This window comes from Meriones unguiculatus, chromosome 6 (genome assembly GCF_030254825.1).
Source record: "Meriones unguiculatus strain TT.TT164.6M chromosome 6, Bangor_MerUng_6.1, whole genome shotgun sequence".
Taxonomy (NCBI): Eukaryota; Metazoa; Chordata; class Mammalia; order Rodentia; family Muridae; genus Meriones; species Meriones unguiculatus.
In genome coordinates, this window is record NC_083354.1 from 6,273,773 (window position 1) to 6,300,510 (window position 26,738).

The 26,738-nt window shown below is 34.7% G+C and overlaps 1 protein-coding gene across 2 annotated transcripts in view; it reads left to right on the plus strand.

Moving 5' to 3' along the window:
* The window catches only part of Phip (pleckstrin homology domain interacting protein), a 116,400-nt gene extending 89,892 nt beyond the window's left edge, over window positions 1-26,508 (plus strand). For both annotated transcript variants that reach the window (XM_060384690.1, XM_060384691.1), the window contains 13 exons: window positions 45-156; window positions 335-396; window positions 2,553-2,708; window positions 3,493-3,613; window positions 6,036-6,161; window positions 9,402-9,471; window positions 9,787-9,837; window positions 10,901-11,050; window positions 14,075-14,227; window positions 14,820-14,983; window positions 15,451-15,710; window positions 16,136-16,333; window positions 20,936-26,508. In XM_060384690.1, coding sequence (XP_060240673.1) covers window positions 45-156; window positions 335-396; window positions 2,553-2,708; window positions 3,493-3,613; window positions 6,036-6,161; window positions 9,402-9,471; window positions 9,787-9,837; window positions 10,901-11,050; window positions 14,075-14,227; window positions 14,820-14,983; window positions 15,451-15,710; window positions 16,136-16,333; window positions 20,936-21,573 — 2,261 coding nt within the window. In that variant the 3' untranslated portion in view covers window positions 21,574-26,508. The remainder of the gene's footprint in view (window positions 1-44; window positions 157-334; window positions 397-2,552; window positions 2,709-3,492; window positions 3,614-6,035; window positions 6,162-9,401; window positions 9,472-9,786; window positions 9,838-10,900; window positions 11,051-14,074; window positions 14,228-14,819; window positions 14,984-15,450; window positions 15,711-16,135; window positions 16,334-20,935) is intronic.
* Window positions 26,509-26,738: the final 230 nt, after the last annotated feature.

Consider the following 26,738-nt stretch of genomic DNA (forward strand, 5'->3'; position numbering starts at 1 on the left):
TTTGTGCCAGTATGATGGGACAGGCGGCTTTTGTTCTTTTTTAGGTGACCGCTTCAGATCAGTAATAGATGATGCCTGGTGGTTTGGAACAATTGAAAGTCAGGAGCCTCTTCAACCTGAGTACCCTGATAGTTTGTTTCAGTGCTATAATGTTTGGTAAGAAAATATTGGTTATGTTTTCAGTTAGGTCAAGGTTTGAATTTTTTCCCATCTTTCAGTAAAGGGCTAAGAGTACTCTTTTAATATTGTAGCAGTTATTTGTTTAATGTGCTTTTCATAAAGGTTGTATTATAATTTTCAAATTTTTTTATGGAATATTTTTGCTTTCTTAAAGCTGGGACAATGGAGATACAGAAAAGATGAGTCCTTGGGATATGGAATTAATACCTAATAATGGTGAGTCTATGGTAGGCCCATTATGTCCTTGTGGAATCACTTGGGGTTTGTTTCACATTGTGTGTGTGTGTGTGTGTGTGTGTGGTGTGTGCACATTCACACGCATATAGGTGTGGCACATTTCTGGAAGTCAGGATAGTTTGCAGGATTCTTTTCTTCCTTGGGTCCCAGAGATTGGGCTGTTAGGTTTTGTGGAAGGGACCTTGGCCCTCTGAGCCATCCTTTCATCCTTGGAGTTACTTTCTTTTAATAAAACAACTGGTGTACTGCTAGAGGTGAATTCAGCATTCAAGAGGCAAAGGCAGTAAGTTCCATAAGTTAGGACTACATGGTAAGAATGACTCAAAAAAAAAAAAAAAGGTACCATTTAAGGTAATTTTGACTAAGAAATATAAAATTTTTAACAAACCATTATTGTAAACCTATTATTGAGTATAAAATTGCACAAGGCTTAGTAGTGAGCATGGTGACAGTCCTGGACTATCTGGAGCTTGTAGCTTAAAAGGACTAAACTGATTGTTACGGGGGTCCAAAGACAGTTCTGTTACATCAGCCAATACTAAGGGCTAAGGCTTTTCAGTAGAAATATCAACATAAGACCTTGTCTTGCCAGTTTGTATATGCTATTGGTTAGTTCCTAAGTCTCAAAATCAGTTCTTAGGACTCATATTTCAGAATCCTTTCAGAATTCCATTCCATTATCTATGACACATCTTGAGTGCTCAATGGCTAGGGGCAGTTCCAATTATTAAACAGTTAACCAGCACCTTACATATAGCCTAGGAAACTTGGGACTCTGGAATTAGCCCTGGGAAAGTCAGTTATAGCCTGTTTCTTATTCTGGAAAAGAGTGAATTTGGCAAAAGCATACTGATTAACTTTTCTGCTTGATTATTAGTTTTTGTTTCAAGTTTGTTAAAGTAGGACATATTTGTCCATGTTTATAGGAGTTGCAAGTGTTACATTATAGATTATAAATGAGTATTTGGGTATTTAAGTGTATGTACCTGTATCATCAGATAAAGATTTAAAAAAAAAAATATCTCATTTAGCATACTAGAAATAAACCTTTACAAGTGGGATTTTTGAGTAATTAGTGTACTGTAAAAAATTACTAGAGAGATGCCTCAAGTTCAAGGCCAGACTCATCTACATAGTAACTTGCTGACCAGTTAGGGCTACATAGTTAAACTCTGTCTCAAAAGAAATCCAAAACAAGGGAACTGGAGAAGGTGGTTCAACAATTAAAGCACTGGCTTCTCTTCTAGTGCACTCAGGTTTGAGTTCCAGCTCCCACAAAGCAACTCACAGCCAGGAAATCAGACCCTCTGCTCTGATCTGTAGATACCAGGCATATACTTGGTACATATACATAGGCATATACATAGATACATTCAGGCAAAACACCCACACACATAAAATAAATAAATACATAAATTTAAAAAGAAACCTTGATCTTCTAACTTGCTGTCACATATGGTTATTGTGAATATTTAGTGGGAAGTGAAATCAGCCCAGAAACTTTAGAAATGAAAGCATACTCTTGTTAGTAATGTTGGTCTGAAATTAGTTCATTTAATCACAGTGATAAGCATTCTCATTTACTGCTGAAGTAGAAGCACTGAAAATAGGAAATGTCACTATCAACTCGTAACATGTCACATGGCTTCTCGTTTTGTCTGTGTTTAAGTCTTGTATTTAAATTTGAAATGATTCCATTGTTGTGAGCTTATAATTGGCCTAATAAATGCAATTGGCTTTAAAATACTGTGGCTATTTCTTTTTAAAGAATTAATATATCTTTGAGTGTCCATTGATGGTTCTAATGAAGTATTTTGTTCTATTTGGGTATACATATCTATACACACAGAGTTATCTTGATTACATATGCTGTTTGGTTTCTGTTATAGACTAATTCAAAATAAATAATATTACATGGTACATATGTAGATTCTTCCTCAACACTTGAAATCTTTTAGACACAGTATTACAGAGTTAGACATGTGAGAAGCTGGCTTCAGAGAGGGAAGGCCTAAGACTTACCTCGCAGAATTTTTAATTTTCTTTGAAAGTTTGAGATTTTGATTCATATATTCTTGAAGTTTTCATCAGTGGAAACCTAAGTATGTTCATTGATGTCTCTACTTGGATTTCAGCTGTGTTTCCAGAAGAACTGGGTACCAGTGTTCCTTTAACTGATCCTGAATCTAGGTCACTAATTTATAAACCTCTTGATGGAGAATGGGGAGCCAATCCCAGGGATGAAGAATGTGATAGAATTGTTGGAGGAATAAATCAGCTGATGACACTAGGTAAATAATAACACTTTAGTATAGAAAAATCTATCTATGATCTTTTTGTAGCCAAATTTTGGGAATCTGTCATAAATGCAACAGGAATTTTAAAACCTGGCTCTCCAACCTAGTTTATAAAGCCTTGACACAGTCAACTGACATAATATGAATCGGAAGGGGGAAGTAGACACAAGTTTAATTTAATTCTTTGGAAAGCTCTGCTTTTTCTTTTTTTTCCTGACCTGACACGTACACAAGTCTTTACAAAGGGAAAGAACATGGAATATGAACTGCTATTCCTGATTTGTGAAAATGAAAGTAAATAGTGACCATGAATCTTGCTTATCTGAACTCTGGGCTTTCAAGGTAACTGGAGATTGTTGTGGTATTCAAAAAATTAATATAAGCAGTCCAGAATTAACTTCAAAGGATATAGGGTAATACTCAAAAACTAAAGAGTTAAGAACCGAAGACACTGGGATTATTGTTGTATACTCACATGTAGAAGTTTTTAGGGTTTTGTTTTGTTTTCTCTTACGGTGTTGAGGATCATTTTGAAGGCCTAGAACATGGCAAATGCTCTACCACTGAGTTGTATACCCAGTCCCAAATTCCAATAAAATGGAAATTATAAATGGTATATTTATCAATATTTTAGGTTTAAAGTTGTTTTTAAAACAGTGATCTTATGTTGTAGTTTTTTGTTGTATTCATAGTATATTTATTTGTTATTTCTTCACCCTAATGTACCAGTGAATTTTTAAATACAAAAAAAATAGACTTATAACCTTATTTATTTTAGATATTGCTTCAGCATTTGTGGCCCCTGTGGATCTGCAAGCGTATCCCATGTATTGCACTGTGGTGGCATATCCAACGGATCTAAGTACAATTAAAGAAAGACTGGAAAACAGGTTTTACAGGTTAGAGCCATTTCATGTTGCTGATAACAAAACAACACTAAAGGATTCTTTTATCCAGTTACTAACATAACAATGTTTCTCAGTTTGTGTATATACAGATATACATGAATCCTTAGGGGTCAAGTTAAAATACAGACTCAGAGTAAGTCCTTGTCCTCCGCATTTGTTGTTGTTGTTGCTGCTGCTACTGCTCTTCTTCCTTCCTCCTCCTTCCTCCTTCCTTCTTTCTTCTTCCTTCTTCCTTCTTCTTTTAAATTTTATGAATGAGTGCGCTTATCTGCATGTACGCATGCAGGCCAGAAGAGGATACCAGATCCCAGTGTAGATGGTTGTAAGTCACCATGTGGTTGCTGGGAATTGAACTGAGGACTTGCTCAAGAACAAACAATGCTCTTAACAACTGAGCTGTCTCTCCAGCCCCATAACTCTGCATTTCTTGAGAGTTCCCTACAATGTTGATGCTGTTTGTCTATGGGATTATGGAATGAATTGCCAGTTCTTTCATAATGCATTTTATAAATCAAGCCAAAGGTTTCATTTCTGCTAGATAATATTCTAGAATATTTAATATTTCTCTATAAGTCTCTTGTCTGTTGAGCTTTTAAATGCTTAGGAAAATACAATTAGAAAGGATTCACAGAAAAAAAATTTATCATTTTTGTTCAAGCTATTACGGTTTTTTAGGATAACACTTTCTGGTTGCTATTGAGTTCTTTAGTTTTTTGGGTTTTTTTGTTTTGTTTTGTTTTGTTTTTGTTTTTTGAGACAGGGTTTACCTGTATGGCCTTCGGTATCCTGGAACTTACCATGTAGACCAGGCTAGCTTCAAAGCCACCTGCCTGCCCCTGCCTCCAGAGTACTGGAATTAAAGACTGCCTAAAATACTTGTAGAAATACGCTTAAGTATATCGTTTGTAGTGAAATTTTATTTTTAATTTTTCTTAGTGGCTGTTGCTAAGTAGGCCAACATTTTAGTGTTCATAATAATTGCATCTTTTTATGATTAGTTTTACATTTTTGCAGTACTTTACTGATGTTTTTCTGTATAAAATGTAGCTTTGGCTCTCTTACTGCTATGAGTTAGATCCTTATGTATGGCACTGAAAACACTGCTTTGTCTTTGCTGAATATCATGGACCTTCTCAGCAGCAGTGTTAACTGATGTGTAAGTTAGAAGTCTTTCTTCCTACCTGCCATATGTATCTCCTGGTGGGTGAGAACCATCAGAGCAGTGTAAAAATAGAATTCAGCTTGGTTTGAAAGATGATCTTTCTGGTGTTGGGTCCACTTGCTCTTGTGTCATTACTGGTAGTTGTACACACTACAGAGGTGAGCAACATGGTATGTTCTTTGCCAGCCTACAGTCAAGGCTTTTGGTATCAGGTACAAAAGTTGAGAAAAACAAGTGGAGAATATTAACTGTGTCCCTAAATCTAAAATTGCTTAGACTTGGGAGACTTTCTATGTAGTGCTACAGGATAGAGCAAAACATCAAAGGCTGTGAGGGAGGTTCACCAGTTGTTCGATAACAGCTCACAAAAATAGTTGACATTTCCAATTATTGTGAATAAATTTTCTCATAGATATACTGTTGAGCATGCTGATTTATAACCATTTTATTCTGTAACCCATTGTACATGTGTAAATATAAATCATTTGTTTTCCAACCTGCTCATACACTTAAAAATCTGAATTATGTTTATTTAATGTAAAAAATGTTTTCACATGATACTATACTGTTTAAAGGTTTTTCTTTTGATTTGTCTTTTTGCGGTTTGTATTAGAAGTTTCTGTGTATGTTTTTCTATAATTACAATTGCACGTTTTTAGTCTATATAATTGCATCTGTTCATAAACCTGTAAGATTAACTGTTAAACGGTTGCATTGTATACTCAGAAAATGGCTTCAGATTTTCCTTTGCTTTTGAAAATATAATTATGAAACACCAGAATTTTTTATTAACATTGCCAAGTGCTCAGAAATAATTCCTAGTTAAGGGTCTTGCAGATTCTAATCATCTTTTTGTTTATAAGCAATCTGTTGATTTCCTTTCATCTTTACATGTTAATTACTAGTAGTATAATTGAAATGGTTTCCTTTATATAGAAATAAGGAGATGAAATGATACCATGCGTTTCAGAAAAAGAATAAAACTAAAAACTATAAACTTGTTTCTCTTCTGCTGTTTTTCCTGTAGAAATCTCCCCTTCTAAAAAGCAGTGTTGTTAAGTTTGGTTTGTTTTAATACAGGTATTTTCTGTATAATATATATTTTTCTCTTAATGAAAATGGAATTTGATTGTTATTTTAGACATTTTAAAGATGCAATATTCTTTTAAGAATAAAACTGAAACGTCGATTTCATAATTTTAAATATTGCACAGTTTGTAAATATGAGATAAAATTTCTATATTTTTTAAGGCGCTTTTCATCACTAATGTGGGAAGTACGGTATATAGAACATAATACACGAACATTTAATGAGCCAGGAAGCCCAATTGTGAAGTCTGCTAAATTTGTGACTGATCTTCTTCTGCATTTTATAAAGTGAGTTACATGTTTACGCTTCGATATAATAGTTCTAATAATTAGTGACATGATTACAAAATGGGAAATAATTTAAAGTATAAAGTGCTAAAATGTAAACTGCAGTCGTCTTTTACATAGGTGATATCACATAAGCATAGTTCCTCTTTTAAAGTAGAAAACCTTATTGTGACATTTAAGCTAGGCTTAATAGCACTTGCCTTATGTCCCAGCACTTAGGGAGGCAGAAAGAATGAAACAAGTGTGACTTTGAAGAACTTCCGAGTTCCAGGCCAGGCAGGGTTTTATGGTAAGGTCCTGTCTCAGGAAAGAAATGAAAAATACAATGAAATCACTTGTAAACTGTAGTCTTAACATCATTATTACTTTACATATGTGTTTATGGATGCCCTTAGCTTCGCAAATGTGCATGCACCACATGCATGCTGTGCCCACAGAAGAAGGTGTTGAGTCTGAACTAGAGTAACAGGTGGATTTTAGCTGCCATGTGAGTGCTGAGAACCAAACCAGCGTTCTCAAGATCAGCAAGTGTCTTAACCACTGAACTGTCTTTCCAGCCTCCAATATGAAACTGTGCCGTTTTATTTGAGATCTTTCCAATTTAACATTATACACTTAAGTGTATCAAATTAATTAATAAAATATTAGGCAATAGTGTAGGGTACTGAGTTTGAATTTTCAAAATTGTCGTCCTAGCTATTTGGAAGGCTGGGGCAAGATTGAGAATGGCCACATTAAGAGACACTGCTCTTTCTTATGTATTGTTTTGGCTTGCCTTGAATTCATAGATCTGCCTGCCTTTGCCCCCGAAGGTTGGGATGAACTACCATACCCACCTTAGGAGACATTTCAAGTAGAAAAAAAATTTCTTTCACAAAGTTTGTATTTACTTCATCCCTTCCATAAATTAGTAAGAGAATTAACTACCATTTAAGGCAGAAATACCTTTTTTCCCCCTTACTCAGCTATTATGTAGCCTTTGAATGAATTGCGCCATAGAAATTGAAGCCAGCTGCTTAACTCGGCTTTTGGTAGAAAAGACTGTTCCAGTTGCTTACTAATGTCCTATTTATGTTGGGGATTTTTCACCCCAGTTTAAAAAGAGTTAGTACTGTATTTTAAAAGCTCACATAACTACAAACAGCTTTCATTTTTATATAGTAATGGAAATATCCAAGCAATATCTAGTGGTTCTCAATTCACAGGTTGAAAGTCAGTATTAGATATCCTGCATATCAGATATTTGCATTGTGACTCATACCCATAACAAAATTATAGTTATGAAGTAGCAACAAAATAATTTTATAGTTGGAATCACCACTACATGAGCAACTGTATTAAAGGGTCACAGCGTTAGAAAGGTTGAGGATTATTGTTTTAAACAAATTTTTTTTAATGTAACCCTAGGTTTCATCCATTACCCTGAAATCAGTGGCAGTTTTGCTGAATTACACATATTATACAATATTGTTACTGTATAATAACTTAATGTTAAGTAATTTGATTTAGTTACACTGTATTACACCATGAGATCCCATTTCAAAGCATCCTGTGACTTTATGTGATCTTTCTTCTGGGGACTTTTACCATCATTTTACCTTACCTTTCTTGAGTGAAGTTACATGCATTGATTACCTGGGAAATTCTTACCTATGATACCTTTTTCAAACTGTCTATAAAATGATATAATAACAAATGTATTTAAATGAAATATTCAATATTTAAATGAATATTTAATATCAAATATTTAAATTTAATGCTATGGCTATTTAAATGAAGGAAAAGAAAAATGATATTTGGATTAGTCTATGAAAGCACATTTCATTCAAATTGTCAACTGGAGATATAGCTTACTGATTGAGCGCTATACTAGTTTTTGGAAGATCCTAAGTTCTGATACCACTACCACCAAGAAAAAAAGGTCATATTATCTTGAAATGAAAGCTAATATGGGTATAAAGAATTTACTTATTTATACCCATATAAATAAATTATTTACTTATTCATTGTTTTGTTTTTTGAGACAGCGTTTTTTTGTGTGTAGCCTTTGCTGTCCTGGAACTTGCTCTGTAGACAAGGCTGGTCTTGATTTCTGAGAGATCCACCTGCCTCTGCCTTCTGAATTCTGGTATTAAAGGCAAGTGCCACCATTGCCTGGCAGATTTAAAGAGTTTATGTTGCCTGTCTCTGAAAGTAACTGCCTGTTACTTTTAAAATTTGTTGCTAGTAGCTTTTAAAATAGGTAGGCTTTGAAATTTTGATTTATTTTTCAGTTGATTGTTAAGCAAAATTATACATACAAAATGATATAATAACACTGGTGACAAATTACCATACTTTACTTTTGTAATAGAGTTTTATAAGATAGATAAATGTTGCTAAAATTTAATGAAAATGGGCTAATAAAAAGAATTATGAAAAATAATAAGAATAGAGGATAATCCAGTACATAGTAAAATGTTAAGATTACAAACAAGACTGATAAATTCAGGAGAAGTTAGGTTAGAGGAAAGTCATTCCAGGCATAAGAGATAGGATTATGTGAGCTGACATAAATTACTAGCAGTGATTTCATGTGGCCAGTGAGATGGCTTAGCAAATAAGAAACTCGCTGCCTATTGTAACAATCCAATTCCAAGTGCCGACAAGGTGTAAGGTGAGGAGAGACAACCACAAGTTGTCTTTTGTCGTCCTTATGTATTGTGGGTAAACAACTGATAGTTTATGGAAATGAGAAAAGAGAAGAGTCCAAGCATGTGAGGATAGAATTCGTGGTAGCAGACCATTAGCTGAGTTTTCAAGAGACAGGGATAGTTAAAATCTGAGAAGTCTCATGACTATAAAAATGGTATGCTGTTTAAAAAAAAAAAAATGAGAGACAATAGTAGAGGAGAGTAGGTTGTGGAAGTTAAGTAGAGAAAGGAAGTTGTAGGTAATGTTGACAAAAGGAGAAAACTAAAGAAATTTTATGGAATATATTCACTTGAGATGGACAGTAACAGGAATTGGAAGGCAGGATATATTAACTTTACCTTGAAGATCCAAGAATAGATAATAACCAGGCACAGTGGTGAGCTGAGCAAAATTGAGACATGAATGAAATGTATATGGATAATGTATTATAGTCAACAAAGGGCAAAATTTGTTTGGCTTTAAGTTTTTATCCTAAAATCTGGTTTTAGGAACAAATTCTTAAGATACAGCTCTAATCAGATATCAACATTTTATTTTATTGCTTAGGGATCAGACTTGTTATAACATAATTCCACTTTACAACTCAATGAAGAAGAAAGTTTTGTCTGACTCAGAGGTATGTAACTTATTTCACTATAATTGCTATAGAAAGTAACATTACATATTATAGTATACTAAGTAAAATTTACATGTAATAGTTTCCATATTAAAATTGTTAGAAAATTGCTTTTACCAGTATTATATTGTTAACTATTGCTATCATATTTAGAATTTACTTGAGATTGAAAATTTTTAATGGAAGGAGATTTTGCCGAATCAGTCAAGTGCCATAATAATATGTGTTAATGATTTTTCTAAAGAGTGAAAGGAATAACTACCAAGTGATGAGGTCTAGGATGTTTCATGAATTGGATGTTTTATTTCCTCGTAGGAAGAAGAGAAAGATGCTGATGGACCAGGAACTTCTACCCGGAAAAGGAAGGTAACAGCATTGTGGTTTTGATTGCTGTTTGTTTGTTTGTTTGTTTGTTTGTTAACAGAAGTATCTTTGTGGTTTTAAAGTGTACAAAAAGCTTTTTTTTTAAATACTTTTCCGAGAAAGGTTAGTATTTTATATGACTTTTAAATTTCTAATCTGAAAACCTGACATTCAAAGTGCTCAAAAACCTAAATTTTAGTACTGAGAAAAAAAAGTTTCTTGTTTTTGTTTTCAGATTTTGATTAGTATTCCTCAGTGTTAGTCTATGCAAATATTACAAAACAAAAAGACTTTAGTTTTAAATACTTCTCCTGCCAGGCTTTTCGTGTCAGAAATGCCCAGTGTATGCTACCCAGCTAAGGTTGTACTAAAAGCACAAATCAGTCTAGTGTGATACCTCAGTTAATAGAGTGCTTGCTCTGCAGCCTCTAAGACCTTAGTTTAATCCCCAGTACCCACAGAAATCCAGACGTGTAGCTCAGTGTAATCACAGAGCTGGGAAGGTGAAGATACTTGCTAGCCAGTGTGCCCAGTGGTTCTGTGAAATACCCTAAACAAACAAGGTTTTCAATGGTTAAGACAGCTCTCAGTTTGGTTCTCAGCGCCGTCTTGGGCCGTTAACAAGTACTTCAGCTTCAGAGTGTATTTTGATTCCATCCAGCCTTTGCTGGCACCTATGCCTACATGCACATACCCACCTCACATGCCATTATTAAAAATAAAATCAGTCTATGGGCATGATGACATGCCCTTAATCTTAGCACCAAAGAGGTAGATCTCAGCCTGGTTTAAGTAGTAAGTTGTAAGTGGTAAGTTGTAGGCCAGCCTGGGCAGTGTAGAGAGTGACTCTATCTCAAATACACAAATTAATGCAGATTAATACTTTGAAATGAAAACACTGTTGATGGCTCTTATCAGATTTCTTATCACGTAGACCTCACATGTGGGTGCGAGCACACATAGCAGATGAGTGAGTGAGTGAGTGAGTGAGTGAGTGAGTGAGTGAGTGAAAGAACAAGTTTTGTTGCATAATAGCTGTTAATAATAAACTTACTTTTTATTTCAGGATCATCAGCCTAGAAGAAGGTTACGCAACAGAGCTCAGTCTTACGATATTCAAGCATGGAAAAAACAATGTCAAGAATTATTAAATCTCATATTTCAATGTGAAGATTCAGAGCCTTTTCGACAGCCAGTAGATCTTCTTGAATATCCAGTAAGGATTTCTAAGATTTCTTTGACACAGCTTTTTTATTACTGTGCTTCATTTCCTCATTAGTTCATACATGTTCTCATTACCTATTCAGTTACAAAGAACTCTTAAATTGGAAAGTATAGTAAAATGAAAAGAGACCTAAAATATGCCTGTAAAGAACTGGCTTATATGCTTCTAGCTATTCTATTACCAGTCTTATAACTTAGAGTAAGCCACTTAATTTTCCCATATATTTTTTTTAACTAATTTTTTAACTATTTGTGCTAGTTTGCTTTTGAATTGATGTGGCAAACACCAAGACCAAAAGCAACCTTGGGAGAAAAGGGTTAATTTAACTTACAGAATAGAGTCCATTATTAAGGGAAGCTGGGGCTGGAACTGAAACAAAAACTATTGAGGAATGCTCCTTATTGGCTTGTTCGGTTACCTTTCTTATACAACCTAGGACCATCTGCACAGGGTTAACACCATTGAGGGTTGGACCATTCCTCATCCTTCATCCCCTACAGACCTAACTATGTGCAAGTTTGATGGAAGCAAATCTTTAACTGACTTCCCTCTTCCAAGATAATCTACCTTGTGTCAAGTTGACTACTACTATCCTACTACCACTGTTATTACTACTGCTAATAATAAATTACCAGCACAACTCCTCACTTCTTCATATTAATTCTAAGGACTTAAAGCTGTTATCTCATGGATTTATAGTGATGAAATGAAAATACATGATAAATAGTTTTGTAATAATGAAATACTACATGGAAATATTAATTAAAATTATTTTATATATGTCATGGATGGTTGATACCCTTGGGAGGCTTGCCCTTTTCAGAAGAGAAACAAAGGAGGAATGGATTAGGGTAAGAGTAGGGCGATTTGTGGTCAGAATGTAAAAAACAAAAGACTATCACTAATTTTTTTTTTTTTTAGATTTATTTATACATATAAGCACTCTTATTTCTATATTTGCCTACATGGCAGAAGAGAGCATCAGATCCCTTTATAGATGGTTGTGAGCCACCACGTGGTTGCTGGGAATTGAACTCAGGACTCTGGAAGAGCAAACAGTGCTCTTAACTGCTGAGCCATCTGTCCAGCCCGAGACTGTCACTATTAAAAAATACGTATTTAGGTAACATCAGTGTATGAGCTTTAGGGAAATAGGTAGTTAAAAGTGTTGAGATTATATGATTCAGCTATTCATAATTGCATACAGACATAGAGATGTCAATTTAGGTTGAAGTAATATTAAAAACATCTTCTAGTTATAGATTCAAGATTGTACAGTTTATATGCCATCACAACCTAAATAGAATTTCATCTACATTTTTTTATATAGGCATCTTAATTAGAAATGATGAGTATAGACAAGTGTTGATAGATACCATAAGGTTTTTTATTTTCCAAAACCAAAAAAAGGTTCATTAAGTGTGCAAGACAAATGTTTAGGTATAACAGTGTAGTAGCTTCTGTTAGTATGAAACTCATCTTCCCAGAATTTCAGAATTGAGTTTGTACTGTATACAGCACTCAGATTTTCAGAAGCTAGGCTTCCCTTAATTTCCTACAAGTCCCTGTAGTTTTAAAGCAGTGAGTTACAATTTACTTGTCCTATTAATTGTTTGTATTTTGAGCCTTAATGTTTTTATTCTAGAGATATTAAATATTAGCCTTCTGCAGAAATAACTAGGCCTTGTTCCATACTTAGGAAAGAATTTAGACCCAAGAACCCATTCTAAACCAACTGAGAAATTTGCACACTAATTAAAGATCTAGAATAATACATTCCACAACAAATGTCATTCAAACAAATGTCATTCTTAGCTCTGGTGTGAGAGAGACATCTCCTTTAAAGCATATGCCATTTAATGGGCCTAGAATATAAATGTGTACTATTTTGGTATAGAAAATGAAATTATAAAACCTCTTCATGTAGCACATGGAAAGATTAGAAAAAAATAAAATAAAAATGAACAAATGGGAAAAAGAAAAAAAAAACTAATATTCATTGAAGTCATTGAGAAAGTGTGTTTCTAACCATAATGAAATTATCAGCAGGAAAATCTCCAAGGTAGATCAGAGTGGCCTGGAACTCATGTCCTTTCGCTCTGCCTCAGAAGTGCTAGATTCTAGCATACAGCACTACCAAATTAGGCTGTGCATATACTTGTACACAGCCAGTAGATCAAATCAGTGTGTGGTCAGTATCAACATTTGTGTGATGAACTTAAAATAGTCTAAAACTAGTGTATAGTAAGTTGAATCAGAACTCTGGAAATCAGTGTGTGCTCACTTCTCAGTATAGTAAAGGAAGAGTAAAAGCAAAAGGAAAAAGGTTATTGTGCTCAGGTAACCAAAAGCTGAAGTCGGTGCTGTTGAAAAGGGGCAGCACTCTGTACTACTGAGTTTGTCACAGTGTACTGACTAGTCGCTCTGTTTCGTTCCATCTTGTTGCTTTATTGCTTTTATCCAGTCACTTCTTATATGAAAAGTGTGGGCTTGCTGACATCTATTTATAGTTGTTATTATTGCTTATCACAAAAAATCTATTTGTTAAATTCTGAAGCTTGAAATTACTGTAACTTGAGCCTCTGTGTAGACAGGATGTCTTGGGGAGTTTGAGATCTATTTTTGTCCTAAGTTTATGTGTACCACATGTTTGCCTGGTGCTTGCAGAGTTCAAAGGAGGGCATTGGATCCCCAGAGCTCAAATTAAAGGATGGTCATAAGCCACCATGTGGGTGCTGGAAAGTAAGCACTGGTCCTCTGCAAGAGCTACAAGTGCTCTTACCTACTGAGCCATCTCTCCAGCTCCACTTTGATTATGTTTCTTCATTTTATAGTGTTTCCATGAGTCAACATTCATTAGATTTCTAGGTAGGCTGAAGTTTTTCGGTTTTTAATGTTTTGTTTTTACAAATGATTATTACTAGTTCTGTAACTTATAAAAATCCTGTGAGTTCTTACTCTGTAAAATGATACTTTCCTAGTAGTAATAAGATTGCTTGTTTCCTTCTCTCCTAGGACTACAGAGACATCATTGACACTCCAATGGACTTTGCTACTGTCAGAGAAACTTTAGAGGCTGGGAATTATGAGTCACCAATGGAGCTATGTAAAGATGTCAGGCTCATCTTTAGTAATTCTAAAGCATATACACCTAGCAAAAGATCAAGGGTAGATTATCAAATTGTTTTTATTTTGCTAAAACAGTGTCAACTCTAAATGTTTTTACTTAAACAGAGCAAAATTAACTGTCTATTATGTTGGCAGTATTAATGATCATGTATTACTTTATACTGTGCTTGTGTGTGTGTGAGAGAGAGAGAGTGAGAGATTCAGACGGTGATATCATTCAAACACTGACTCAGTTCAGGAATAGTTGCCTTTTTAAAGGTAGTATAATTATTGTCTTGTTAAGTCCTACAACAGTGAAGAGATCATACTGATGATAGTCCTAGCAAGTGAAATAAACTAGTTTCCAACCCTTGGGGCTAGTTTGAGAATGGCAGAATTCACAATGAGGAATATTGCCACTCTCCCAACAAGAATCTTTCTGTTATAGATCTCAAATAATGTCTAATCTAAACTAAAAATAGTTAATTTTAAAAATGTTTTAGTTTACTTTCCATCAGAAGAGATCAAAAAAATTCAAACAACAGTTTTTAAATTCTAGAAAATTTAACTAGAAAAATATTTACAATTTACTAAATAGGCATTTTCTTTTGGGAAATATTTCACCTGTTTTGTGGATATTTTTTCTCTGTAGATTTACAGCATGAGTTTACGCCTATCTGCTTTCTTTGAAGAACATATTAGTTCAGTTTTGTCAGATTATAAGTCTGCCCTTCGTTTTCATCAAAGAAATACCATAACCAAAAGAAGGAAGAAACGAAATAGAAGCAGCTCCCTTTCCAGCAGTGCTGCATCAAGGTACTTAGTTCCTTTTAAATGACTCAGACTAATCTTAAACTTTGTCATCTAAATGGTAGAACTTGGTGGTTTTTAATGCTTCCTTTACTATTCCCTATATTGCAGAATGATATATTTGACATGCAAGTTCCTATGATGTGGAGGATTTTTAATCTTTTAAACTAAAGCTTTTCTAGTGTAAGTGCTTAAATTCAAACTGCTAAATCTATACAGTAAAACAGCATTTTTAGGATAGTGTTGGCATCATGCTTTCTGTCATATAACTGTAGCATTTACGATGATCCTTCACTAAATATTCACTTTCCAAAGGCTCACAACCATATGAAATCCACTACAAATCTCATATTTTAACATATTTCATAATAGTATAAGTATTGGATTCAGCTGTATTATAAAAATTTAAAGTTTAAAATATATGTGGAGAATTGTTAAGAATGACTAATAATGTCATCTAATCTTATTTACAGCCCTGAAAGGAAAAAAAGGATTTTAAAACCCCAGCTGAAGTCAGAAATAGCTACCTCTCCATTCTCTGTACCTACGCGATCAGTACTACCAAGGCATAATGCTGCTCAGATAAATGGTAAACCAGAATCCAATTCTGTGGTTCGAACCAGGAGCAACCGAGTGGCTGTAGATCCGGTTATCAATGAGCAGCCATCCACATCATCTGCGACAAAAGCTTTTACTTCAAAAACTAATGCATCTGCCATGCCAGGAAAAACAAGTAAGACTTAGTCACATTTTCTACAGCAAGGTCTGATTTTTCCTTAAAAGAAAACTTGATTTTTATGTGGGCTTTAGTAATTAACCTAAAGCCGCTGATGTTTTCTTCATTGCTTTTCTTCTTTTGGAAAAGTGAAAGGCTACAAGAAAACTTTAATAAGTGCAGGCTAACTAGAAGCTTTCATCTCAGCTCTTTTAGTCTTTTCTTACTAGAAGGTAGATTCCTGGGCTTGTCTAGTATGAATGAGGCCCTGGTTACATTCCAACACTACAAAAAAGAAAGATTTTGTAAGGAAGCTTTAAGTATCACTCTGTTTTGTCCTCTTTTCTAATTGAGGTAGTTCAGGTTAATACCAATCCCAGATGTTTACTTAGCCTTGAGTTCAACAAGTCGTAGCTTCTGATCTTTTTACATTTGTGTTTTAGTGCTAGAGAATTCTGTGAAACATTCCAAAGCCTTGAGTACACTTTCAAGTCCTAGTCAACCCACATTTGGCCATGGTACGAGGAATAATTCTGCAAAAGAAAACATGGAAAAGGAAAAGCCTGTCAAACGTAAAATGAAGTCTTCTGTACTCTCAAAAGCATCCATGCTTCCAAAGTCATCGGCTGTCATTGATCAAGGTAAACTGTTACATTTGGGTGTGATAGTGCATGGCTGTGGAGAGACTGAGACAGGTAGATCATAGGTCCAAGACTCATCTTCTTCCTTCTTTGGATGGTCTTCCCCCCAACCCCCCACCTCTTCTCTCCTAGTTTTTCTCCTGTTACCCTTTCAATTCAAAATACCATCTCCAGGAATCCTTTAAATTTTTTGCTCATTTTATATGTGTAGGTGTTTTGTCTTTATGTATGTCTATGAGAAAGGTGCATACGATGCCTATGGAGGTTAGAAGAGGGAATCAAATCCCCAGAAACTGGAGTTAGGAATAGTTGTGAACCACTTTGTGGATTCTGGGAATCAAACCCCAGGTCCTGTGGAAGACAAACATTTTTAACCTGTGAGACATCTCTCCAGCTCAATTTTTAATTTTTTAATCAACTTTACTTGCCGTAGTTGGATAAGTGTTTTAATAAACAAACAAATGAGTTTGACCATGACAGTTTGCATTTTTTTAATTTTTTTTTGTTTTTGAAATTTTGTATATTTGTGCAATGTATTTTGGTCATAGTAATTACTTCCCTCGTGAACTCCCACGATTGCTCTCCATGTCTCACTCCATATTCTCTTCTTTTGTTATTAATACCCAAAGTCCAGTTAATACTGCCATTATTCACATGGGTTTGGGGCCACCTCCTAAAGCATGGACCATACACTCCTCAGACACATCTTCAATGAAAGTGGTTGATCTTCCCTCATCAGCCCTGAACTGCCAGTAGCTACTTTGCCAAGCATGGAGTCTCAGGTTCTCCTGCCCCATTCATGTTGAGATTTTGACTGACTTTATCTTATGCTGATAACCACAGCTACTGTGAGTTGATGTGTACAACAGCCATGTTATGTCCATAAGTCTGTCACCTTCCTTCTCTTCCCCTAGCTCTTAAGATTGTTTTTGCCCCTTTGCCTTGATTGAGCAGAGGTTAGTGTAGATGATTCATCCACAGCTGAGCAATCAAATATACTCTGCACTCCTATTTAGAAAGGAGTCTCAGCACTTACCACTACCCACTGAGGAGAGCAGCTTCTCCAATCAAAGTTTATAGCAACACACATCTATAGGTATAAATGTAGATATTTAGTAGAAAGCCAAAAGCACCAACAAACAGCCTGTTCACTCTCCTAGTGTGTACAGTCTCCCTAAATGATGGGCTTGGGGGGGTTGGCAAGAAATAAGCAGGCCCTCTGTCCACTCAGAAATGGTTGGTTACCCTGTAAACAACCAGGCATTACTGTGCCAGTAGACACATGTTGCCTGGCAGATTGGTATTGTGTATATGGGCTCCAACTCTTACTTGAGACAGTTGTGTTTTCTTTCCCTGCGGGCTGCATAACGCCTTCTGGAAGGCAGGGAGAGAATTGGGGGATCATTTGCAGTTTATTTCCTGTACCCAAAGTGAGGAATAACTTCACGGATAGACTCTTCACATCTAGTTGTGATGGGCAACCAAGATCAATGGAAAATGGCTTGTGTTGTTTAGGTGCTTCCAGGCTCTCCCTTACCCCTGAGACAACACTGAGACTCCCACGTCTTCTAGGAGCAATAGTAGCCACTCATGCATGGTTCTTTTCAGTTTCTTCTTTTTTAAATAAGATTATAAAATTAGGTTACAAAGCAGTGGATTTCCTTCAGGCTTTACATATATCCTTAGTTTGGAATAACCTACCCCCAACCTCTTCCCAGTCCTCCTGTGTCTACTTACATTTTTAATTCCAAATATTCTCCTTCCTCTTCTTTCATAAGGCTTGTTATGGTATGTTCCCTCTAATTTTTGTCTTACCTTTTCTGACTAGTTTTGGTTTGAGCTTCGTTTTGTCAGATATTAGAATACCAAGTATTAGCATGGTGGCAAATACCTGTAATTACAGCACTCAGGGAGGCAGCAGCAGCCAGGTCTCTCTGAGTTTGAGGCCAGCCTGGTTTACAAAGTGAGTCCAGGACGGCCAAGGTTATAACAGAGAAATCATGTCTCAAACAACAACAAAAGAATACTAATTATTGTTTCCTAATTACACTTGCCTGGAACACATATTTTTCTGTCCTTTCATGGAACTGTTTTGTAACCAGTTTGCTAGTCTGTTCTTTTAAATAGGGAGTGGAGGTATTGATATTCAGAGTTATTATTCAAAGTTCTTTCTGTATTCATATCATTTCATTATTTGATTAGTTGGTTTTTGGGTTTTGGTGTTTTCTTGAACTTTTTAGGTTTTTTTTTTTTTAGTTTTTGATTAATTGTCCTTCTGTGGCCCCTTGGGTATGTTTATCTTTCTCTTTATTTTTATTTATTCTTCCCATTGTCTGTAGTGCTGGCTTAGTGTTCTTAAATTCCTTTAATGCTTTCATTCTGGGAAGTTGTGATTTCTCTTTCCATTATTAGATTTGCTACGCATTATAATCCACATTGACAGCTTCAGACTTTCAGAAATTGGAATATATCTTTGTGGAGCCCTCTGCCTTTATAAACTCCTCAGTTGAATAATTATGTGTTATTTTGATGGACCTGCCTTCATACATGACTTGACCTTTCTCTCTATTGAATCCTTATTTTGTGTTTTCAGTGTTTTGATACCATGTGATGGAGTAGTGTTCTTTTTATGGTCCTTTCTATTTGGTGTTCTGTTAGGCCTCTTCTTGTACCTCTAGGTTTAGGAAATTTTCTTCTGTGATTTTTCTGGAAAACTTAGCATGGTATTCCTTTGTCGTCATAGTTTAATGTCAGAATTTTTTACAGTCTCAAAAAAAGAGGAAATTAAAAAGTTATATGTGTATATAATTGACCTTTGCTGAGTGATCGAATTCCTCTGCTCATGTCTTAGTTTAGTTCTTTTATCAACTGTCTTCATGGAAAGCAAAAGGGTACACAGACCTCAGGCAATTTGTTTGGTAGAAACAACTTACTTTATGCACATTCGCACATATTTTCTACCATACCCTCAACCCGCAGAAATCGTTTATGGGAAGTTTCTAATTTTTCCCTCTCTTTGCTCCCTGTGCTGTGATTTGTTGGGTTTCTTAGCTTTTTAGCATGGAATTTGTTAACAGTAATATTTTTAACCAAGATAATTTATGGTGGTCCACATGACAGGATTTCTATGATGTCCGTATTGTATGATTACAGATTATCATTTGTCATTCAATTACATAGAGAGCTAGACTATTTGAATAGCATATAAAAAACTTCTTTTATTTTCAGTGTTAACAGTATATATCTATGGATGTACACATAAGTGTCTGCATGTGGAGGCCAGTAGTCAATGTTACGTGTCTTTTAATTTCTCATCTTATATTTTGAGACAGAGCCTCTGTACCTTGACTGTCCCACTTGGTGAGGTTGGTGTCCAGAGATCCAAGGTCTCCTGGACTTTGTTTCCCCAGCCGTTGGACTCAAGTTAGTGGTTCCTGGAGACCCAAGCTTAAGTCAAGTTAGTGGTTCCTGGAGACCCAAGCTTAAGTCGTGATGTTTACACACAAAGCAAGCACTTAACCAACTGATCCACTTTTGCAGCCCTCGGTTGTTGTTTTATTATTTCTTAATCCTCTTTAAACAGTTCTGAGAACACAGTTTATGATCAAATATAACTTACTTATAAATGTATAAATCAGAGTAGGTATAGGGTATCAAAGCCATGGCAGTTTTTATGGAAAGTAACTGATACACATTATTGCTGCAGATATATTCCTAATTATATTGTGTACGGGAATTAAGAAGGAAAATTCTTTATATGTCCAGAGAACATGAACAAGCCTTTAGACTGTAGCCTCTTCTCTGATAGAGAATTTATTGTGATCATATTCATAGAAAATGAAATAAAGGCTAGAAATTTTCTAGTCTTTACTGTTTGCCTCTTCTCACTGATTAAATAGCTGAAAGGAAGGATAACAGTTAATGTGTGTATTTATTAAGAATATTTTTCTATGACTTAACCCCTTAAGAGTAGTGATATTGAAATACCCTGTGTTTAGTGAATTAAACAGTAAGATACTTTGTGATGAACTGCAAATAAATATGATTAATTTCATGTGATTCAAACAAAACTATTTACATACTAGAATGTGTACTAAAGGTAGTAGATACGGAATTTTTACTCTTTGCTATCAGTGATTGCACCAGCTTAGGTCTTTTATTTGTACTTAAATGTACTTAAATCTGCCTTTCTGTCTTCGTTAATAATCTTTTCACAGGGGCCAATAAGATGGATTAGCAGGTAACTGCCCTGCAAGTCTGGTAATCTCAATTCCATTCTCAGAACCTATGTTGTAGAGAACTCCCCAAAAGTTGCCCTCTGACTTCCATAGATGGTGACACATGCGCCACTTCCACACCAACATCATCTGAGTGCATACACAATAAATGAACTCCTAAAAATAAAAAGGATATCTAGGTCATAGTTGTAGAAACTCATCAGTTCTCTTACTCATTTCATTAAAAGAACTTTATTCATTATTATTATTATTATTATTTTCATTATTATATTACATAAAAGTATACTAGTGCCCTTAGCAACTAGTTGGGCTAAGCAATCTCAAAAATCCATTTTATATTAAGTGTACTGCTTTTCCCTTTCAGGAGATTGTAAGAACAATGTTCTCATGCCAGGAACCATTCAAGTAAATGGCCATGGAGGACAGCCATCGAAACTTGTGAAGAGAGGACCTGGGAGGAAGCCTAAGATAGAAGTTAACACCAGTAGTGGTGAAGTTACACACAAGAAGAGAGGCAGAAAACCCAAAAACCTGCAGTGTGCAAAGCAAGAAAACTCTGAGCAAAATAATATGCATCCCATCAGAGGTGACGTAGTTCCTTCTTCAACATGTAACTTTCTTTCTGAAACTAATGTTGTTAAGGAGGATTTGTTACAGAAGAAGAGTCGTGGAGGCAGAAAACCCAAAAGGAAGATGAAAACACAAAACCTGGATTCAGAACTCATAGTTCCTACAAATGTTAAAGCATTAAGGAGAAGTAACCGGAAAAAAACAGATGATCCTATAGATGAGGAAGAAGAGTTTGAAGAACTCAAAGGCTCTGAACCTCATATGAGAACTAGAAACCAAGGTCGAAGGACAGCTTTCTATAATGAGGATGACTCAGAAGAGGAGCAGAGGCAGCTCTTGTTTGAAGACACCTCTTTGACTTTTGGAACTTCTAGTAGAGGGCGAGTCCGAAAGTTGACTGAGAAAGCAAAGGCTAATTTAATTGGTTGGTAACTTGGAGTGGAATATTGTGCTTCAAAATCTATAAAGCAGGTACAGTTAAGGAGAAAGTAGAGCTACGGTTTCTGCTTCCTGGCTGCTATGATGGATTAGGGAATGCTACAATTTGACTTGGGAAAAAAGGAAAGGAAAAAAAAAACAAATTTAGAAGATAATTTACTTCTTTGAATGAAAAAAAGTCTATATACATATATATTTCAAATGTTTGCTATTTATTGCCCTTAGGTAGGTTATTCGTTTCCACATTCATTTCACTCACTATTTGAAATTGAGAACCTGTTACAAATTTCTGATTTATTTGTGGAAGAAACATCTCTGCTACATATTTCTAGTGATAGAGTGTTTTCTGTTAAATTGAGTTATTTTTGACCAAGTGAGGTACATTTTTACTGATAACAGAAGTCATGCCCTTTGGAAGAAAGATATTACACAGAGTAGCAGTACATTAAGAAACGTTTCCTCTAAAGATAACTTTAAAGTTCCCACCAATTTGTTATTCTGAAAAGTGTTGTTAGTTGTAGGGTATTCAACTACAGAATATCTAGAGGAAGCTTTTGTTTACTCCATTTCTGCCAAACTTAGGAGAAAATGTATTGATGCAAAGGAAACATATCCACATTGGAAAACATTTGACTGTCTAATTTTTCAGACCTTGATTCTTATATCAGTCACTCTATCTCTGTTTATTGTGCCAAAGACTGAGAATCAGTGCAGTTGGAAAGCCTGTTTTTGACTGTCAGAACAGCATACACTTTTCAATACTGGAAAAGCTATATATTCTAAAGAGCAAGTTATTACTGAATTATGCTGAGTTGTATCTTTTTTTGGTACTAAAAGTAGGAAAATAATGCACTGGTGGGTCCTTTGACAGAGATATCTTAGAGAAAATGTTTTAAGTGGTTAAAGGATTCAAGGAAAATACAGAAAAAAGTATGGATTTGATGTTTACTTAATCTGGATTGTTGTCATTTTTAAACTTCAGACATATCCAATAGGCTAAATTGACTTACAAAGAACCATGTCTGTGTGCGTGTGTATATTGATAAATGGGTGTGATTGAATATATATACAAACGCATACTTAAATATTATTACCCAGGTATAAATTCTTTTTTCAGGATTTTTTAGATAGTAGTAAAATAAAAATAATTTTAAAATGTCATACTTTATAGTTTAATTTTAAGGAAAAGATTGGTTATTTTCAATTATTAAAAGTTAAAAATAGGCCAAATCACTTTTTATGCAATCATGTTTTATACAGTGGTCTCATTGCACATTGTGTTTTTTTCTGCACTTTTTATGGTATCCTTATCACGCTGGTAACTCAATATACACTCTAAAGAGAAACTCCCATTTAATGATTGTGCCTTGTATTCTATTATTTTTTGCATCATTAGTAAAATTAAGTTGTCTATTGTAAATGATAACTATATGACTTAGGAGAATGTATTGCTATATGTACTGCTATGGAAAAGGAAAGCAGTTATTTATTTGTTTATGGTACATTAGTTATTTTATACCTTGAAAACCAACATAAATGCCATTTCTATTGTTTAAAATCACTTTTTAAGTTTTAAGAATGTAGTATTTTCTGAGGACTAATATGGTACAAAAATGTATCCAAAATGTTCAAATACTACATCTTTTAAAAGGAGGGATGGGTAAAATACAGATTAGCATGACCCTAATATACAGAATAAAGTCTTTAATTGAACCTTGGCAAAATATGTAACTAGATTATATAATTATTTCCTTGTTTCCAATAAGGATAAATGTTGACTGTCATTTAACTGTCTTGAGGAAGAATGAAAAGTGATGCATTTGGGCTTTTTAGATCATTTGTAATGAAATTTGTACAGAAACCCTCCAGTGACACTAAGTGAACCACTCTCCAGACCTTGACTGGACTGCTGTGACTTTACAGTTGAAAATAATTTCAAATTTTTTAGGTTTTTTGTACATTTATTTTTTTCTAACAAATATATTGAACTATATAATTAAAATTAAGTAGTTAACTCTTCATAATGCAGAAATGAATGACATGTTTATAGAAAAATGAGTCAATTTCACCATTACTGAAAATGATAGTGTGTATGTTGGAAATTTACGTCACTAAAGTAACTAGTTGCTTTTGAAGGGAATCTATTTGAAAAATGTAATTTCCTGATGTTATCTGCATTGTTTAGAAAAATAGATGTAATCCATTTTTATAAAAAAAAAAATGTAGTTGTAAGGTGTGTTCAATATAAGGAAGCGCACAGTCTTCGTGTGGAGGACCTCTAGAATGGTGCACGAGTAGTTCCAACCTCTGAGCAGTGAAATAAGTATTTCCATCTTATCCTATAATGAGGAAATATATTATTTCTGTTTTAAAGACATTATATTTATGACCATATTTGGACATTTTTAGATACTGGTTTCTTAGTAAAGCAAAATGACTTGGATCACATTATTTGTAACTAAAAAGATATATTGATACCCCGTACAAATTTTATATTTTTATAATTTAGCTTCTGTGCGTTGCAAAAGTTGAATTATGAATTTAAGTCATTATCATTGGGTTGTTACTACTGTTTGGAAAAGTCTCATCTTGTGTGCACTGCTTATAGGCTAGAAGGAATTGTTGGCACTTGTCTTGGTAAGCAATAAGAAGTTTACTGAAACTTTCAGAAGCAAATTTAATCTATGTATGGAACATAGATACCAGTTTTTAGGCTTTCAGTAGTCCATGGCTGTATTCCCAGCATTTGGGGGTGGAGGCAGGAACATCAGGAGTTCAGAGTTACCTCTAACTGCAAACCAACAGCACCAGAAAATTCTAATACCGTATTGTTATCTTCTGGTATCCTACCTTCACAAAGCCCGAACTTAATAGAATTTTACTTGTCACAGGGTAGTGTAAAGACTGGTGTAGGAACAGTCTACCAGCCTTTGGAAGTAGACATGTAGCTTCTCAGAGTTTCCTCCCTCGCAGTCTTTGTCCTCTGCAGTTGTTTTCACTACAATTCAGAACGCTGTTGGGTTACTATAGAACTGTCTTACTCTAATTAGAGAACTCTGGAGCAGTTGTTAGGTGGTTAGGCCATGGTGGAGATACAAGATCGTCGGTGATTACATAAGACAGTAGACAGCAAACATTACAGTACCACATCATCCTTATTAGAACTATCCTTTAGCTACAGCGTAGTGGACTAGCCAGAACCTTCACAGGTGAATGGAAATAGTTTGACCTTGCATGTTGTAAGCAGCATTTACACAAGTTTCAGTTGACACCCTGCAGGTTTGACATTCCATTTTATACGTCCATAGCTGTCTATAAATCTTTCTCAAATGTAAGGTGAAAATAAATGGTTTGAAGCTTTCTACCTTTAAAAAAAATAATTTTTAATATTTTGTTCACCTGAAATTTATTTTTTGAGTAGGTTGAAAGGACCAAGATACTTGAGTGATTAAAGGGCTATTATCAGTGTTCATCCTATAAGCAGGAGCTGTAGTATTTTATAAAAAGGGTGAGGGGAATAACCTTTGTGTACAATGCATTACTCCCATTTTTATCCAGAAGATACTGCTAACAATAGCAGCTTGATTAGGTGATAAGTTGTCTCATGTTAAAAATTGGGGAAAGTACAGCTTTTGTTTCCATCGGGAAAAAAGGGTGGGTTTGGCAGACTTATGCTAGTTTCCCTGATTTCTAGGTGACTTGAACTAAAATTAATGCATTTACTCAGAAACTATTTTGGTTTTAATTATACTCATCAAAGTGCTCCGAATAAAAGTCATTTTGAACTATGTACATTACCCCAGGAAGAGGTCAGATTGAAGAAGACTGTAAGTACCACTTTGAGCGCTCTGGAGGTGAACCTGCACACAGTACAGTGAGTAGACTATCTGAGCTATAAATATATTTTTTAGTTTCAATAGCTCTGTTTTGAAATACTTTTTTAATGCAGATAAAAATATCAGGAAATTAACCTTATATGGCACAAACCAAATACATAGTAGTATATGGATGAGTTTCTACATTTAAAGAGCTAAGAAGATAGGTTCAGGATTGTATTATAGTACATGCACTTACAAGGCAGATGCACACACATGCTAATTACTTCAAGGATGTGGGTGTTGGTTTTTCACAACAATAAATGAAAAATGCAATGTTACATTTTGACCATATTGAAGATGCAAGAAGAGACAGGTCTTAAAAAGTTATTAAGAAAACTACTAAATCCCACCATGGGATATTTAGATGTGTAGAACATAGCTCAGTTTTTCAAAAGCAACTGACCTAAAGGGTTAAAGTTGTAACTGACACATTTCAAATTAAAATTATGTTTATTTTGTACAGAAAGCAATGTTAAACACAGGCAGATCTGTTGTATGTAATAAGTGACAGAGTTTTTAAAATTATTTAGCTTTATTGATGTTTTTGTTTCATTTCTTCTAGACCTGGAGTATCATGTCATAAACGGCAGTCTTGCACCACGGTAGCAGGCCCTTTTGTTTTGTACATATTGATTGGACCTTTCTTTACTGTTACGTGGACACTTTCTATGTTAGTTTTGATGCATAATTCTTGGAATCCTTTTATACAAACTAGAATGTATGTGTAAGAATTCCTGTCCCTGCAATGTAGTAACTATAAACTTATTTTTAAATAAATAGAAAACTTGTTTTTCTAAGCCATTTTGTAGAGCCTCATGATTTCTTTGCTTTGTTTTGATTAGTTTTGAACAACATAAAGCACCTGGTACGTACTCCATAGGCAACTTACCAAAGCAATTGTGATATAGAAGCCATTATGTAAATTCTGGTTCGTTAGAGATTCCATTTTTCTGTCTATTTGTGAAATGTTAAAACCACTATCAAAGATTTCAAGCACCTAATGTAATTCCAGAGTGACTGAAGGTTAAAAATAAAGACTCCTTTGCCTTTCTATGTGTCTATTTAGAACAGTTTTATTGGTTTGTATGTAAGTTACTACATTGGCGATAATTAAATATGACAGTTTTATGATGGCTACATGTCAAGGAATATTTGCATAAACATTTACTTAAAGCTGAAGCTTTGTTAAGGCATTTATACAGATCTGTAAGAATGTTGTTTTATAGGTTGGTATAGTGATGCATGCTTTAATCCCAAACGAACAAGCTGCTGAATTCCTAG